The following is a 16,705-nucleotide window of genomic DNA, read 5'->3' on the forward strand; positions in this document are numbered from 1 at the left end:
TCCGAGGTTCGACTAGCGGACGAACTCTCCTTTCCAGCACCCTGGCATAGACTTTCCCAGGGAGGCTGAGGAGTGTGATCCCCCTGTAGTTGGAACACACCCTCCGGTTCCCCTTCTTAAAGATGGGGACCACCACCCCGGTCTGCCAGTCCACAGGTACTGCCCCTGATCTCCACGCAACATTGCTGAGGCGTGTCAACCAGGACAGCCCTACAACGTCCAGAGCCTTCAGGAACTCGGGGCGGACCTCATCAACACCAGGGGCTCTGCCACCAAGGAGTTGTTTAACTGCCTCAGTGACCTCGCCCCCGGAAATTGGCGGGTCATTCCCCTCATCCCCAGACTCTGCTTCCTCCTCGGAAGACGTGTCAGTGGGATTAAGGAGGTCCTCGAAGTATTCCTTCCACCGCCTGACAATTTTCTCAGTCGACGTCAGCAGCGCTCCGCCAGCACTATACACAGTGCAGGTAGAGCACCGCTTTCCCCTCCTGAGACGCCTGACGGTTTGCCAGAATCTCTTCGAGGCAGTCCGAAAGTCTTTTTCCATGGCCTCTCCGAACTCCTCCCACACCCGAGTTTTTGCTTCAGCCACTGCCCGAGCCGCATTCCGCTTGGCCTGTCGATACCTGTCGGCTGCCTCCGGAGTCCCACAGGCTAACCAAGCCCGATAGGACTCCTTCTTCAGCCTGGTGGCTCCCTTCACCTCTGGTGTCCACCATTTGGTTCGGGGATTACCACCGCGGCAGGCACCAACCACCTTGCGGCCGCAGCTCAATGCAGCAGCTTCGGCAATGGAGACGCTGAACATGGTCCATTCGGACTCAATGTCCCCAGTCTCCCTCGGAATGCTGTTGAAGCTCTGCCGGAGGTGTGCGTTGAAGATCTCGCGGACTGGGGCCTCTGCTAGACGTTCCCAGCACACCCTCACTACGCGTTTAGGTGCACCAGGTTTGTCCAGCGTCCTCCCCCGCCACCTGATCCAACTCACCACCAGGTGGTGATCAGTTGACAGCTCAGCCCCTCTCTTTACCCGAGTGTCCAGAACATAAGGTCGCAGGTCTGCTGATACGATTACAAAATCGATCATCGACCTACGGCCTAGAGCGTCCTGGTGCCACGTGCACTTATGGACACTCTTATGTTCGAACAGGGTGTTCGTTATGGCCAAACTGTGATTAGCACAGAAGTCCAATAACAAAGCACCGCTCGGGTTCAGATCAGGGAGGCCGTTCCTCCCAATCACACCCCTCCAGGTCTCGCTGTCGTTACCCACGTGAGCATTGAAGTCTCCCAGCAGGACAACAGAGTCTCCAGGTGGAGCACCCTCCAGCACCCCCCCCCCCATGGACTAAGGCCCGGCCACCAGACGCTCGCCCTCGGGCACCCTCCCCGGGCCTGGCTCCAGGGCCCCGGTAACCCTATCCCGGGCAGGGTAAACTGTTCCCTCGGTGTCCTTTTCATAAGGGTCTTCTGAATCGCTCTTTGTCTGGTCCCTCACCCAGGGCCAATTTGCCATGGGAGACCCTACCAGGGGGCAAAAGCCCCCAGACAACATAGCCCCTGGGATCCCTGGGACACACAAACCCCTCCACCACGATAAGGTAGCGATTCAAGGAGGAGCTTTTTTCACCACAGATATATTAATGCTGTTGTACCTGTGTATTAGTAAAGTGTCAGTGTCAGCTTCTTGTGCTCAGTGTCGGTTGTGTTTTGTGTCACTGAATAGTCAGTTCTAGTTGTCATGAACATATTGTATTTTCTTTTCAGCCAACCTTAAAATTCTCAGATGCAGAAGATTTGACGACCACTGAAACATGCCAAAATTCATGTGAAGAGTCTGCTGAAAACAACAGTGGTAGGGCAGCTTTACTTAAGTAGGGATGACCCTCGTGCAATACATTTTACTTTAACATGTACAATATTTTACATATCCTAAATGTATGAAATATTAGGAAGCCCCCTCTGAAACAAACTAATAAAAATGTATTTGGTCTCATTAATTTGAATCAGAATTAAAGCTGATGGTATTTTGTACATTGCACGAGACAATATCACTGATATTGTAAATGGCACTGTGGTAACTGTGTGTAGGCTTTGTCCCCATGGCCACTGAGAGCCGACTGGCTCCTGTGCCTGGCCCTGTTCCCCACAGCTATCCAGTCAATCAGGAACTCCAGCTCCCAGAGGCCTTCACTTCCACCGCCACACACTTCACCCCCATCATCCTGACGAGTGAAGGAGGTTTAGAGGGGGGGGACCAGCATTTTTCAAATGACACTGAAGGGTAGGAATACAAAAGTGATATTACGGCTTTACATTATATTAAACAACAATGATCAATCTATTTGTAAAACAAAGGTTTCAGAACCATTTTTGTAAATACACTAATGTGCTTTTTTTTCTGAGCGTTAGATGGGAGGCTGGTTAGCCTAGCTTAGCACAAAGGCTAAAATCAGAAGAAAAACAGCTAGGGTGGTTCTCTTTAAAGATAAAGGCCTAAAATTGGGCCGTACTAGCAAACACTTTTTAAAGCAATCAAATCATTTTGATAGTATAAACCAAAATGTCAAAACCACAAGCTGTAATTTCACGTTGACCTTCTTATTACGTATAGTTACTTGTTGTCATTGTCATGGTCATAAGAATGTTTGTAAATGATCTGGCAATGAAAATAAAAGTCACTTGTTGATCACTTGACACACCAGCTCTGGTTTTGGGAGCTTGGATCACATAAAAGCAGAAAAATTTCTGAGGCACTCTGTTGATTAGAAATATAAAAATATTGCAGCTATGTAAATGGTTGAATTTACAGTTTTGTCGTCTTTCAATTGTTTTGTTTTTTTTGGGTTTTTTTTAAGATGGGGACCTGGTCTGTGACCACTTGCAGGCCGTTGCCATCTGTAAAGCAATATTGTTGCAATATAAGATGGTGACAAGACAGCAATAGCATGCAGTCAGTCAACACATTGCTCTATGTATTAAACAAACATATACATTTTCTGTTGGTATTAGTGTCTTACAGGCACATATATAAAAATATATCAACAAATGGTAACATTTCACTTCTCTAAATCTTGGTAAGCCAGTGAATGAAAATATTTTCCATGAATGCTGAGACAGTTTGGTAAAGTATATAGCTATGATCCATCAAAAAGTAAACAAAAAAAAACCATTTACAATAAATGTTATGCACCTAATACCTATGAGAAATGATTTGATTGACTGTCTATTTTACAGGACTATGGATGGATTCACCAAAGGCAGGGATCAAATTGTGAAAAGCAGCCTCGATTTCACTCCACCCTCTGAGTACCAACTTCCTCCACAAACTGAACCCAATCTCCGTACTCAGGAGAAAACTACATCTTTTACAACTTCTAGCAGCAAGATGCTGGTCGACTCCCCTTCTGCTCTCCCTGATATATCTTATCTCGAAGTCTCTGTTTCTCTGCCATTATCCACTAACCTCAATGGTTGTGGTATTTTCAATAATTACCTCTTTCGGCAGAACCCCACAACAGGGCATCTTTCTCTAGTGCCTGTGCAGGTCAAGGCTCCCGAGTCTGTCCTCGGGTTGGATATAAATCTCTCCTTGGTCCCTCAGCCTTTGCAGGGGCTAATCACAGAGAGCACTGATGGTTCGTTTATTGACTGTCTTAATGTGCCTGTTAGGCCTGGACCACAGGAGTATGAACCACCATCATCACATTTTAGTGGAAGCTCAGTCATTTCCGACTCCTGCATGGAGCACAGTGTGCTTGGAGCATACAAGGTCCAAACAAATCCAAGAACACAAGGTGAGAACCAGTCTGCTCGAACATCCAGCTCCCCAGATGTCCACCCTGCCTTAAAGGAGGTGATCGATCTGTTGAAGGGGGAGTTTTCCCTTGATGGATATTTGGACAATGGGCATGAGGACATTGCCATGGGTATGTATCTACAGATAGTTATATTTATATCTGTGGGTAGGCATTGGATTTCATAAGAATTTAAAGGATTCCGATTCCATAATTGATATTACTTTTTGGTTTGATTCCTTATCGATTCATGTTGAGTTCTCATTGGCTCCGCTTTGAGAGTCACGACCATATCTAAGTAGTATTAGTATTTTTGCATCTTAGAGGTATTTCTCCTATTTGCTGCGATCAGTGTTGGGGTCATTATTCCAAAAAAGTAGCCTAACGTTTTGAACATATTACACAGAACACTTTTCTTAAAAGTAACACACTACGTTACTTAATTACTCCCAAGGGAAAGTCGTTATACTACTCGTTACATTACTTTTACGTTTCTTTCTTCGGTTTGTTGCCTGTTGAAGTTCAGGGTCTGGTTATGACTGAGTATTAGGGCCACATTAAGAAAAAAAATATTGTTAATCGTTTTGAGAATAGAACTTAGAACTTAGAACTTTTTTATTGTCAATGTACATTTTCTTGCACACTGAAATTTGGAAGCAATACCACAATGCCCATTGTCCAAAATATCCATCACCAGTGTGTGAATGTGTGCGTGAATGGGTGGATGACTGGATATGTAAAGCGCTTTGGGGTCCTTAGGGACTAGTAAAGCGCTATATAAATACAGGCCATTTACAGGCCATTTACAAAGGTGTGAAAGTAAAGAAAACAATATACAAGAAAGAAGAAGAACAGACAATATAAGAACACCATGTCGAAATTTCGCAATTAAAGTCAAAAAGAGAAAAAGAGAAAAAAAAAAGTCAAAATGTGGAGATTGCCATTGTTGTTTCACGACAAACTGCCACCTTTGCTATACCCTTTAGAAAATGCCTTGTGTAGATGAGTTAGTGAAACAAATCTATCAGCCGTCTTGTGATATAACATACATCCTCTTTATTTATACGTGCATTATGCTGCTAATGCAACTTCAGTTCAGCTCTTTGCAAGCCCCTGTATAGACAGCATGCTAATGCTAAGCAATAAAAATAAAAGTAATGTCTAGATCCACGCTGCAGACTGTTTGTAGCTCAAGTGCAAGTGGAAATGATAAGCGGGATTGATACGCAAGCAGACAAACAATTCCAATGAATTGGACTACTGTGATCAATTTCTCTACAGAACCCAGGTCTGGAGACTCATCCTTATCCGTGGATAGTATAGTCAATCCAAAACAGATTGCAAAAGTAAGGATTATACAGCAGGGAGAAACATTGAAGTAGCTAATTTCCTTTTATCAATCTTTTTAGACTAATAAATGGAAAAATATAATAGTACACGGTCTGGCTTCTCCACCGTATGTGCAAACTTTGTAAGATTAATGCAATCATAATCATAACATTAGCAGTTGAATTATATCAATAAATAATAGAAGAATATATACAGTGCTTTATTAACAGCTAATTAACAGTCAAACAACACCCAGCTTAATTTGACAGGGTAAAATCCATTCTTTGGTAGTCCACTCATAATAACATAAAAACCTCAACTGATTTAAATTTGGTAGATCTCTTCTTCAGAGTTTTCTCTTTGTGCACACTGGGACTTTTCCCAGCATTGCTATTACTTCTTCACTCTATGGAAGTCCCCTTCTGATCACTTTGAGTAAGTCAAACTATAACCCAGAGACCAAATGCAAGTTTGTTCCATGCCAACACAGCACTCCAGTCCCAAAGGGTGCTTCATCGAGTCAGGAATGCGACCGGAAGCATGCATGTTCTGTTTTGCTTTTGCATTTTGTGATCACACAGTGTACAATGTTCCTACATTTACTTGGCAAACATGTAACACTGTTGCTTCCTTTACTTGCCTATATTCTGGGAATACTAGATACACTATTTGGACAGAAGTATTGGGCCACATCTTTGAATTCAGGGGCTTTTTGCCACAGTTATGTAAAAATCAAGCATGTAGCCATGCAGTCGGCCTATACGTACATCTATGAAAGAATTAGTCATTCTGAGGAGTACACTGAATTCTGCTGTTATAGGATGCCACTATTACAATTATTATTGCAAAGTGGAATGGCAAGTCAACCAGAAAGCACCACATAAAGTTACAGAGTGGGGGGGTCGCCAATTGCTGAGGGGAATAGTGCATAAAAACGCTACGCTAACTCAATAACTGTAGAGTTCTAGACCTCCTCTGGCATTACCATCAACACAAAAGCTGTGTGCCAGGAACTTCATGACATAGATTTCTATGGCTGCAGTTCCTGTAGTTGTAATGTGGAGGTGGCCCACTACTTTTGCCCATATAGGGTAGACTTCAGTGTTATAAGGAATAGATGCCCCAAAGTCTAAGATTGTAATGTTCTATTAATGCCAGTTTGCATTTTTATTGCACTGATTTTCTTTTTCAGACATATTCATTTGAAAATCTGCTTTTCATTTTCCGAGGGGAGTTCATCTTCTCTTTGAGGGACCTCCAATACCAGGCGTTTGCCAGCATCGTGAAGGAGAGATTCACTGATCTCTACTGGGAAGATGACTTACTGGGTGTATTGCATTGCTTGGTAAACTGCAGCACTTCCACACTGTAAGCATTTTTTTCCTCATATCGTTTATCTTTTTAAACAGTGGTTTTGGTTCGGGTTTTTTTTTTTTTGTTTGCTTGTTTTTTCTTGTAAAGACAGTGCCTGTTGTTTAAGCTAATGAAGTGAGGCATAAATAAACTAATATTAACTCCTTATATAAAGGCTTTTAAATGCTCTAATAACAACACAGTATTATTAATTGATGTTGCTTAGAAATAAAACAGTCACCTTGAGATCATTTGACTAGTGTAATATGAATAAACATGGTTTCTGAATGTTATCTTGCAGATTATTCATACAGATACAGATAATACAGATAATATTGCATATCATGATTTTATTTTGATGTAGTTTAATTTGAAGACATCACCTTGGCCTCTGGTAAACTCTTATAGGCATGTTTTCCGAAGTTTTAAATTAGGACCATTATGGAAATAACTGGCAAAATACAGACCCTATTAATTGATTTATAATAGACAGTTAGATTTCTAATTTAAGATAAAGCCATGTGGCAGGAGAATGGAGGTAGCTTATTTACATGTGCAACGGTGCAGAGTACAAAGATGTTGGAATAAGTTATGGGATGGAGTGCTGATTAACGATGACATCTTCTCCTCTGCACGCTTTCACATTCAAAGCCAACATTAAAAAGAAACAAACCTTCTTTTGCAAACCTCGCCAACCACATTAGCAGCTCCTATGGTAATAGCTATGCGGTAAGTTTTTCGGTACAAGTGCTATGTCAACACATTTAAAGCTCTTTCTGCATTGTTACTGATATACTGACAATTAGCCTTGGGCATTGGGTAGACTTAAGTGTATGGATGAATGCATGCATGTATTTAAACATAAGAAAGAGACGAGCACGGAGGCGAGCCTGTCACTTCTTTCAGACGTCTTTTCATCCAGGCGTTGCTCATGCTCTTGTGCTCAGGGCAATATGACAGACCCTTTAATCTGCTCTGGTAGAGACGACACAGCTTTGTAGAGAGATAGACATGTTTTTCCTCTGGCTGTGGGCTCGTTCACAGGGCTCAGCTGTGAAGGGTTTCTCCACTGTTCCTCCACTGCTTCAGTTTCTCTGAAGGGATTGAGGGACTTGATGAAGACACGCTTCATTCTAACCCTGACAAGGACTGCAGTGGTCTGTTTTGGCACAGTATTAATTGTGCGGCTCAGTTGGTGTAATTTGCAAGTGCATAATGTTACTGATAAGCTCCAGGATGTTCAGTGGCTGCCTTGTTTCATTCTTTGCGAGTTTTCCATTGGAGCCAGTATTCTAGTACATTATTGATTAAAGTAGCAAATCCGTTGTGAAGTTGAGTGCTGTATGTGCTTTGCATTGTTGACTGTTTCAGTTATTATCATCACCATGTGTGTTTTCTCTGAATTGCCTATTACCTGCTTACTTGAATGCATGTCATTGGCAATATTCCCCCAGTTAGTGCTAATTATTATTTGCTTTGAACATGCTGTGTGTTTTCTGTGCCCCGTGCAGCAGCTCTAATGATCAGCCTCCATCAAAGGCTGTGAAAAGGGCAACCGTTACCCCATCCTCGATAGCCGCTGTCAGGAGAGGGAAGAGAGAAGTTTGCCTGAACAGCTGTCTCGATCTGAATGGAAACTTCCGCCCGTCCAGTCCTGTTGCTGGGGATTTTTGGGAAGAAACCAAGGCCCAGTCCTGTCATGCAGAAAATAGGACTGTACTCGAGGATGTCAGATTGAGTTCAGAGCAAAATCAGCACTGCATCAGTGAAGGTAGGAGAAAGATTTGGTTGTTGACCTCTATCTCTTTTTTATTGGAGAGTTCTCACAGTCGGTTATATTTTGGATCCGTTTCTGAAATGCATAGGCTGAACTGGATGAACAAGTCAAATAAAAGTGCTCCCTCTCAGGCTCTGAGCATCACCTGTTTGAGCCCGCAGACTGAGGTTTTCATCTTCAGCTGTGAGTGATTGAGCCAGCCATGATTTCCTTTGAGATACATTTAAATTCAGCATATAATCTGATTTTAAAAATGGCATGTGAGGAAGATGGGATTGTTTAAGTTACAAACCTGCTCCCATAAATAGATTAGGGATTAGGAGACATTACTGCTGCTTACAGGAAATGTTGCTTTTTCACTTGCTCAAGTACAAGTAAAATAAACTTGTAACTAAGTACTATGTGCAAGTGCTGCATTGTAACACAGTACAACAAGCGCAGTACTTTTTTTTTCTTCTTAACTAAGTAGATGAAGGGATTTGATATTCGTGCAGATTCTGTCCTGTTTTTAGATATCAAACTCCACCCTCTCTGTGATGTTTTGGTATATTTCTATCGCCTTGGCTGCTGACTGCAGTCATGAGGGCCATTGCCGGCTGTTGGATGCTGTTCTTAAGTTTGCGCCTCATTCAGAAGGGTCCAAGGCGTGCTAGCAAACTTGCAAAGGCTTTTTTCTTCTTCTCCCTTTTCTCTGAAACTCATTCCCGGTCAGTGACTTTCACACAAACACACACTTGGGTCTGTTTTTGTCATTACTGAAGTATGTTAGACATGGGCTGTCTTGATTACAGACAGGCTCTGAACAGATACTTGAAATTAAAAAAAAAGGATAGTGACTGAACTGTGAATTGGTTTAAGGGCATCTGTTAAACAGTAAGTGCATTGTGCAGCCACGAGAGGGTTAGCAACAAACACCCTCAGCGCCACCCTTGGATCTCTCCCTCTCTCTCTCTGTCTCTCTGTTTACTTCACAAATCCAGTTTGCCTTTTTTATACTCTCCATGTGATCCAATCCCTCTCTCTCTCTCTCTCTCTCTCTCTCTTCTGTCTTTATTTACAGTTCCAGGCGTGAACGCTGACAGTTCAGACTTGGGGGTCATGGAAGGAAGAGGTCATTCAGTGGGGGGCAGCGATGAAAGCCCCTCTGAAGCTGAGGTTCTATCAGAGAGAGAGGAAAGGCTTACAGGAGCCCATGATGAGCAGATGAGCCCAGACTGCTCCGAGGACATGGAGGACAGCGACTCCGTGGCGTCTGAGCGGCTTCTCTCCTCCGGTTTCAGAGCAGAGGGTCTTGGCCTCATTTCGAGCCCGGACTGGGCCTTGGCCTTCTTCGGCGAAGAGTGCTTTAGTCCCGATGTGATCCAGTATGCAGGGAATCTGGGACAGCACACAGGATCGCCATGTCTGGACGTAAAAGCACAGGTGGGTAAAGCTACGATGGCCACCGCCTCTGAATCATCCCTGACCTTAACCCTGAGCGTTTGAACGAACGGGAGATGCCATGATTTATTTATCACCTTTTCATGCCGCTTACATTAAATGTGTATGTATTAAATGTTATGCAATTTCAATGGATTATTCTATAAATTCATGTAAATGCAAATGTTTTATCGCTTTTTTAAGGCATTTGAAAAAAAACTAATAAATACAGTCTTCTGTGCCCTGAGCCGAGATAAGTTATTTCCATCAAAATATCCTCGAAGTTAAAGTTTAAATCGTTTTGGTTGTGCTGCTTGAGGTTGAAATCGAGTGCTTCTCTGTTTCATTCAGCTCCTCACCTGGTCGAGTTTTTTGATTAAGCGTGGGACTTATTTTCCTATCTGTAATGAAGTGGGGCACGGTCAGGCTTTGGGGTAAATAGGACGAGAACATGTGGGGGACTTTAGGGTAATTGGCATATTATTCTCTCCAAACTGGATCTGAATATTAATATGTTGAACTTAGCCCCTCAGCAGAGAAAGTTATTATCATTTGCAAAAGAATATTAATGAATCATCCTTGTGTTTGAGCGCTTTGATGGCACCACTGCTCCTTCTGAAGGTTTGCGTGAAAGCTAATAAACGTACCTTAAGAGCTGCGATGCTGCGACTTCTTACTCAGTTCACTTCAAAAGAGCTGTTGCTTTCTGTTGCCACGGTGAAGAGAGGACAAAAAAAACAAAAAAACACTGGCCCATACACACTTAAAACGCCCGACGGCTTCTTTCAGCAGAAGGCATGTGGTGCAGTTTTAGGGCCTTTGTATGATTCTGTGTGATTTCCTTTGAACAGGAACTGCAGCAGCAGCTTGTAATTGAAACAAGGAATCTAAAGAAAACAAGAAATTTCTACCAGAAGTTGATTCAACAAGAGAGGAAAAACAAAGGTTGGGTGCTCGTTTTAACACGCCGCAGGAGTATGAAAATGGCAAAATGCTGTGTTTCTGATACAGCATGTAAAGACTGTGTGTGTGTATTGTACCTTTATTGTATTCCAAAGGTCCTGAGAGCAAGCCAATGCTCTTTAAACTCAAGTCACAGCTCGAGGAACTCAGGTCCAAAGTAGCCTTCTTGGATAGTGTGAAGAAATACCTCGAGGTACAGAAGCTTACCCAAAAATCTTATGCATCATACTTAACAACCCAGTTCTTGTAAGCTTGATAGAATTTCTTTCATTTCCACAGATTCTCAGTGTGGATCAGTGGGGTTTGGAGCTTTCGTTGCTCCCCGCTTTGGCTGTCTGTGAACTCGAGTCGTTGGACCTCGAGTCCTCAGAGGACATTTCAGTCTTGAGTTTTGGTACCAGCAAAGGGAAGAGCACTCTGCAGGCTGGATCTTCTCTGGGCCTCATGGCATACCTCTACGCCAGGTACATTTGATTGAGGGTCGATTTTCTTTTCTTTTCTTTTTTTCTAGTCAAGTTTTACAGTGCTGTGATCCAGGTCATAGGCTGAGTTATTTAACCTTCCGTCTGCTTTTTATGTGTCCAACAAAGGGATTTTACAGAGTCAAAAGAGTGTATTCACTTACAACGGGAAACTTAAGAATATATTTGATGTTTTATTGATGTGTTTTTTCTAAAATAAGGCCTTTATTACAGCTGGAATTTTTTATTTGCAGGGTATTTTTTCTCAGTAATGCTGACTAATTGTAAGGATGTCAGCATACTACACTTATATACTATATTGGCTGATAGGCAGCATACCTGCTAAACTTGAGGGCTTAAAAATTTGAACTAGGTACGAAACATTTGATCAAAAGGTGCAATTAGTTGAAACTGGAAGTGCAGTTTTTCTCTGATTTGCATTCTGGTTGGCTGTGAAGTCACGCTCCACAGTAATCAGCTGAGCTCACGTCCAGCCCTCAGCTGACGGCTCAAGTGATCCCCTTTTATTACCTCTAGGTGATATTATTGTAATTTATTATATTTTTGTTTGAGCCAATAAAGACTACACAAACTACAGCTTGTCCAAAAACTCAGAAGCCAGACTTTCCTCTATTTTAGCTTCGCTTCATTGGTTATTGGTTAATTGATTTGGGGATTTTTTTCTGTGAAATTTAAGGCCCTTTCTGGGCTCACACCAAGCTGTGTTTCAGCTCTCCTGACACCGTTTGCGCGTAACCTGAGGTCCTCAGCCGAAGCTCTTCTGGTCGTCCTGCAGTCTCAGCTGAGGTCCGAGAGCGATGGGGCTTCTTCTGTCAGGGCATGCGCGCTTTGAAGCGGTTTCCCTCCTTCCTGCATTTTTCGAGTTACCAGTTGTCTGATTGTTGTGACGATCATTTAAATGAGCGGCGTTATTGCACTGGGTGGGACATGTAACCGTATCGTCAGTGGAATTAACCTCAAACAGCATCAGCTGTAAGATCTACAATAGCTTCTTAGCTCGGTCAGATAGCATTTGCAGTGTTTCTTCCACCTTTTTGTCTTTCTGCTGTCTTCTCCTGTGCTTAAGAAACTTTTAAGGCTCTCAAACATCATCCTCCACACATCAAACTGTTTCCCCTTAGATCCCTCCAAGATTTTGGGGGCTTTATTGCCAGTAGTACAACTTACAGACAATTTTGGCATTTTTTTGTCCTCAACAATTGGCTCACAGATTTTAGCTTTTAATTTGCCTTAAAGTCAAAGTGCAGGTTCAGCTAAACACAGAGGGTCTTTATAAATTCCCATTTATCTGGCCGCTCACATGAGACCAACCACCACTGACAATGTTGTGATTTTAGTGACGTCACTGCTCCCTCACGTTGAAAGGAGTCGTTAAAGTAGCTTAGGGCACCTTGGAAGGATCTCTCCCTAAAATGCTTTGTGAAATTTACACATCTGTGTGGGAAAAGATCCAGATGTAGGACATGTAGGGTAACTCACATATAGCAGGAAGTTGCTTCAGAGTTCCTTCAACTTCACCTCTTGTATGTTATATTTGCCGGGTCTGGACGGTTTGCGAATGTTTTTATATTCCTTTCTGTATATCATGTATCTGTTCTACATATCGTGTTTCTTTTTTTTCTATATATCATGTTTCTAATAATGCCTTGTGTTGATTTCTAATTAGTGTCTCTATGATTGTTTTCATCACAGAAATGCAGCTGTGGAGGGCTACATCCAGCAGTTCCTGTATACATATCGTTTCTTCTGCACTCCTGAGCAGTTACTGCAGTTCATAATGAATAAATTCATCTGTGCTGTAAGGTAAAGTACAACCAGCAGCTCAGGACGACAGAGGAACAGCTCTGAGCAGTGTGCAGTTCCAATTCTTCCAATAAATGACTAATCAAAATGTGGCACACGGTATGAAACACGTTACATGTGGGTTTTATTTCTTTTCCCATTTCAGGGAGGGACCTGATTTGTCAGGAGACAGTGAAAAGGTTTTCCATCGGAGTTTGCACTTGCTTCACTTCTGGATAACAGACTGCAGAACAGTGGACTTTGTGCCTAACTCCAGCCTCGTGGACGTGTTAGAAAAGTTCCTTAATACTGAGGTAGCCAGATATGTACACACTGTGTACAGCGCCATTCCTTTGAATGAAAAATATTCTCAAATATTCTCCATTTAATGCTTCCACAGGTGATTCCTGTAGACAGCCAAGGGGAAGCCTTGCTTATTGGTCTTCACAGCCCGCTGAGTATGAGTGCAGCAAGCCATCTGACAGGGAGCCTAATCAGCTTTGACGAAGTCGATGACTCTGGGTGTTTGCATTCATCTACTGAGGATCTTGGGAAAAAGGTCAATATTTACATTCTTGTTGTTGAGCCAAATTTCATCTTGATCTATTTTCCAATAAGATCAGATCCCTTAACAAGAAGTCTTTATTGCCCTAAACATGGCTTCCCAGATTTCTAAGCCTCTGTGTGAACTTTGCAGTGGAGGATCTCGCGAGTGGTGGAGCCCTCTGCATCCATGTCTAAAGAGAAGGCCTTCTCCATTGCTGTGGCTCTGCCCATGCCTTGTCACCGCTCCCTGATGGATGAGCTCTCCAGCACTTGCTTGCACAATGAAGAACGACTGCCCTTCAGCCAAAATGAGTACAGTGCACAGCACATAGCCCAACAGCTCACGCTCCTGCAGCAGGTAGCACACCATTTATGTGACTGGTACACCACCTAATGTTGTTATCATTTCAAGCCACTAGAGGGAGCCGTGTCTCTAAGAATTCACCAGCTTGTCATGTTGCATCTTGTATTTCGTTAGCTTGATAGCATAATTGCCTAAGTCATTTTTGGCCAATGACATAGGCAGACGGACAGGATGATGCAGCAGTGGTAGGGGAGTAAAGTTAGGCAAAAATCTCAATTTGACCAAAAAATGACTTAGGCACTTATGCTATGAAGCTAACGATTTGTAACTCTTGTAATGCAGGAAATGTTCCAAGGATGCCATCCAGTTCATTTACTCAACTCCAGAATACAAGGAGTCAGGGACAAAGTCTCAACCCCGAACAAGTGAGTACAAAAGCTATAAAGCCTGCATTAGAGAGCCTCTGAAAGCCTCTGAAATAGCTTTCACAGCACCTTGGCAAACGATCAGAGGTCTCTGGCCCTCTATTATGAAAGGATTTTTAGGTGCAGAGCATTTGAATGTTTATGCACAATCACCCACAGCTGCTCAATTGTGCTGAGAAGTGTTGCCTGTGAAGGTCGCAGTGTATGATTAACATCATTTTCATACCCCATCAAACATTCAGTGACCTGTATAGAAAAACTGTTCAGCGTCCCCACTCACAGATTCACTTCATTTCTTTCTCTGCTGTTTCTTCCAGTCTTTATGCAGAGTGTGTGTTCCATATACAAACACCTGTTTGTACTTCTTCTCTGCACAGTACATGAAATACTAAAATTATCATATATCTATTTAACCATATGCATACTGAAGATTTTACTTATAAAGTTTCCATCAACACCTAGGTCTGCTCTACATTCTACTTATTGGAAGGTTGGTAGTTCGCTAACTGGCTACTACAATCTTTGGCAAGAAACTGAACCGCAGCTTGCTCCTGATGAGTTCATCAGAGTGTGAATGTGTGGGAAGCACACAGACGTTGGACGAGGGAGTTGGCAGGTTAAAGACAATTTAGTTGTGATACTGAGCTCAAACTAAACTGCCTAATCTTCACTGGCTCATTTTCCAGAATACACCTTTAGGTAGGGCTGCTCGATTATGGCAAAAATGATAATCACGATTATTTTCACTGAAATTGAGATCTCGAATATTTGACGATATTTATTTAACCCTTACGACCTACTATAGAACCAAGTCCGCCAGAGCTTATATTATTTTTTACATGTTGTAGTGCCATTTGTGGGAGCATCTCAAGTTGCTATACAACTGTTATAGCCCATATTTTAATAATATGTATGCATTAAGTCCATAGTAACTACATTAATTGCAAAAAAGTGCAATGAACTACAAAAAAATTGAAAATCATTTTTGTTTTGTTTTTTTACATATATTTCTACTTGGAGAAATTTAAGAGGTTTATCCCTCAAAACTTTAAATACAAAAAAGTTGCAAAAATAGTTTACACCAACAGGAAATTTATTTTGAGTGTCTTCATAGTTTTATTTTGGAGATACACCAATTTTTATATACTGCAGGAAAAACGAAAAAACAATCCTATGATGCAAATTTGCAAAGAAAACAGCATGTGCATCAAAACAAACTATTTCCAGCAGTGCAATTCGAGTTCTAAGCATCCCAGCAACTATTCAGAAAAGTCCAACATGACCAGTATAGGCTTTTAAGGCCTACAAGTAAAAAACTACAACTTCCGCGAAAATGACGTCACTTCCGGTTTCGGCCAGGAAATTGCGGACATGCGATAGTTCGTGCTGACATCTTTTTCAATGTGGGAAGTGTTAAGAACAGCTGGTCGGATCGGCAAAGCGTGTTTCTGGAATATTATGTTTTTGTTCCTGCAAGCGCTTTTAATGCAGTTTTTGCAAAGCTTTATGTGGAAGGAAACCGTGACCGAGGACAAGCTGATGGCATCAGATGTAAGTACAACTCCTCCGGTTTCATATGCAAAACAAATTATTGCGCTAGCTTAGGTGGTTCAGGTACAGGGATTTAAAAATAGTTACGCAAAACGGAGCGTGCTGCTCTGACCGGCTTTAAAGGGTTAACAATGACTTTAAAAAATAATATAAAATAGTGTGCAACACCACTGAAGTTTTTTTTTACCTCTCTTTTCAACCAACGGCAGTCACTCTCCTCTCCAAATAACTTCTGCTTAGCTTTCCGAGCTTCCCTCGGGTCCTCTTAATCAGCGGTCTCCAACCTTTTTTGCGCCACGGACCGTTTATGCCCCACAATATTTTCACGGACCGGTGTTGTGCCAAAAAGTGATTGTCTGCCAAAAACTGATTTCCGGTATTTGCCAAAAAGCGATTGCTCATATTTAAAGTGCTATAAGTAACTTGTTGGGCTATAATATGTTAAACATATGTCAAATGCATCCCTTATGGATGACATAAAGACACAAAAATAAAGTTCTATCTTATCTTATCTTAATCGGCTCAGTCATTTTTAATGATCGTTGAAAGTCCAGATCGTAATCGTGATTAAAATTCGATTCATTGAGCAGCCCTACCTTTAGGTCAACATATCCTCCAGTGTCAAAGGTCTTTGGATCCACCTTGGACAATACTTTACTGCACACAGTAGTGTTTCACTTTCAATCTGCTTCCACCCACACTTCTACAGCTTTTCCTTTTGCTTTAGGAAGAAGGGTAAATAAAAGATTAAATGACAGAAAATTTCCTGTTTTTCATATCTGCTATGGAATTTTTTTTACAGTCCATCCATGGCAAGAATTATTTTCTGCGAATTAACAAATTCTTCATTTTTATAAATACAACACACTTTGAGCAATGAGCTCCCGGGACATTTTCTGCAATTACACATTTACGACGGAAAAAACCTGTTTAGTTAAATGTTTTTACACTGACAGAAAGAGGAGTTTCACTGGTGT

At 42.1% G+C, this 16,705-nt stretch overlaps 1 protein-coding gene across 1 annotated transcript in view; it reads left to right on the forward strand.

Moving 5' to 3' along the window:
- Positions 1 to 16,705, forward strand: part of kndc1 (kinase non-catalytic C-lobe domain containing 1) — a 51,990-nt gene that overhangs the window by 27,487 nt on the left and 7,798 nt on the right. The window contains exons 13-26 of the mRNA XM_080868577.1: positions 1,768 to 1,855; positions 2,092 to 2,284; positions 3,238 to 3,929; positions 6,356 to 6,494; positions 7,991 to 8,250; positions 9,317 to 9,678; positions 10,527 to 10,620; positions 10,734 to 10,831; positions 10,918 to 11,102; positions 12,813 to 12,923; positions 13,069 to 13,216; positions 13,303 to 13,461; positions 13,600 to 13,806; positions 14,095 to 14,177. Of these exons, the coding sequence (XP_080724703.1) occupies positions 1,768 to 1,855; positions 2,092 to 2,284; positions 3,238 to 3,929; positions 6,356 to 6,494; positions 7,991 to 8,250; positions 9,317 to 9,678; positions 10,527 to 10,620; positions 10,734 to 10,831; positions 10,918 to 11,102; positions 12,813 to 12,923; positions 13,069 to 13,216; positions 13,303 to 13,461; positions 13,600 to 13,806; positions 14,095 to 14,177 (2,819 nt within the window). The remainder of the gene's footprint in view (positions 1 to 1,767; positions 1,856 to 2,091; positions 2,285 to 3,237; positions 3,930 to 6,355; positions 6,495 to 7,990; positions 8,251 to 9,316; positions 9,679 to 10,526; positions 10,621 to 10,733; positions 10,832 to 10,917; positions 11,103 to 12,812; positions 12,924 to 13,068; positions 13,217 to 13,302; positions 13,462 to 13,599; positions 13,807 to 14,094; positions 14,178 to 16,705) is intronic.

This window comes from Rhamphochromis sp. 'chilingali' (genome assembly GCF_963969265.1).
Source record: "Rhamphochromis sp. 'chilingali' genome assembly, chromosome: 20".
Classification (NCBI taxonomy): Eukaryota; Metazoa; Chordata; class Actinopteri; order Cichliformes; family Cichlidae; genus Rhamphochromis; species Rhamphochromis sp. 'chilingali'.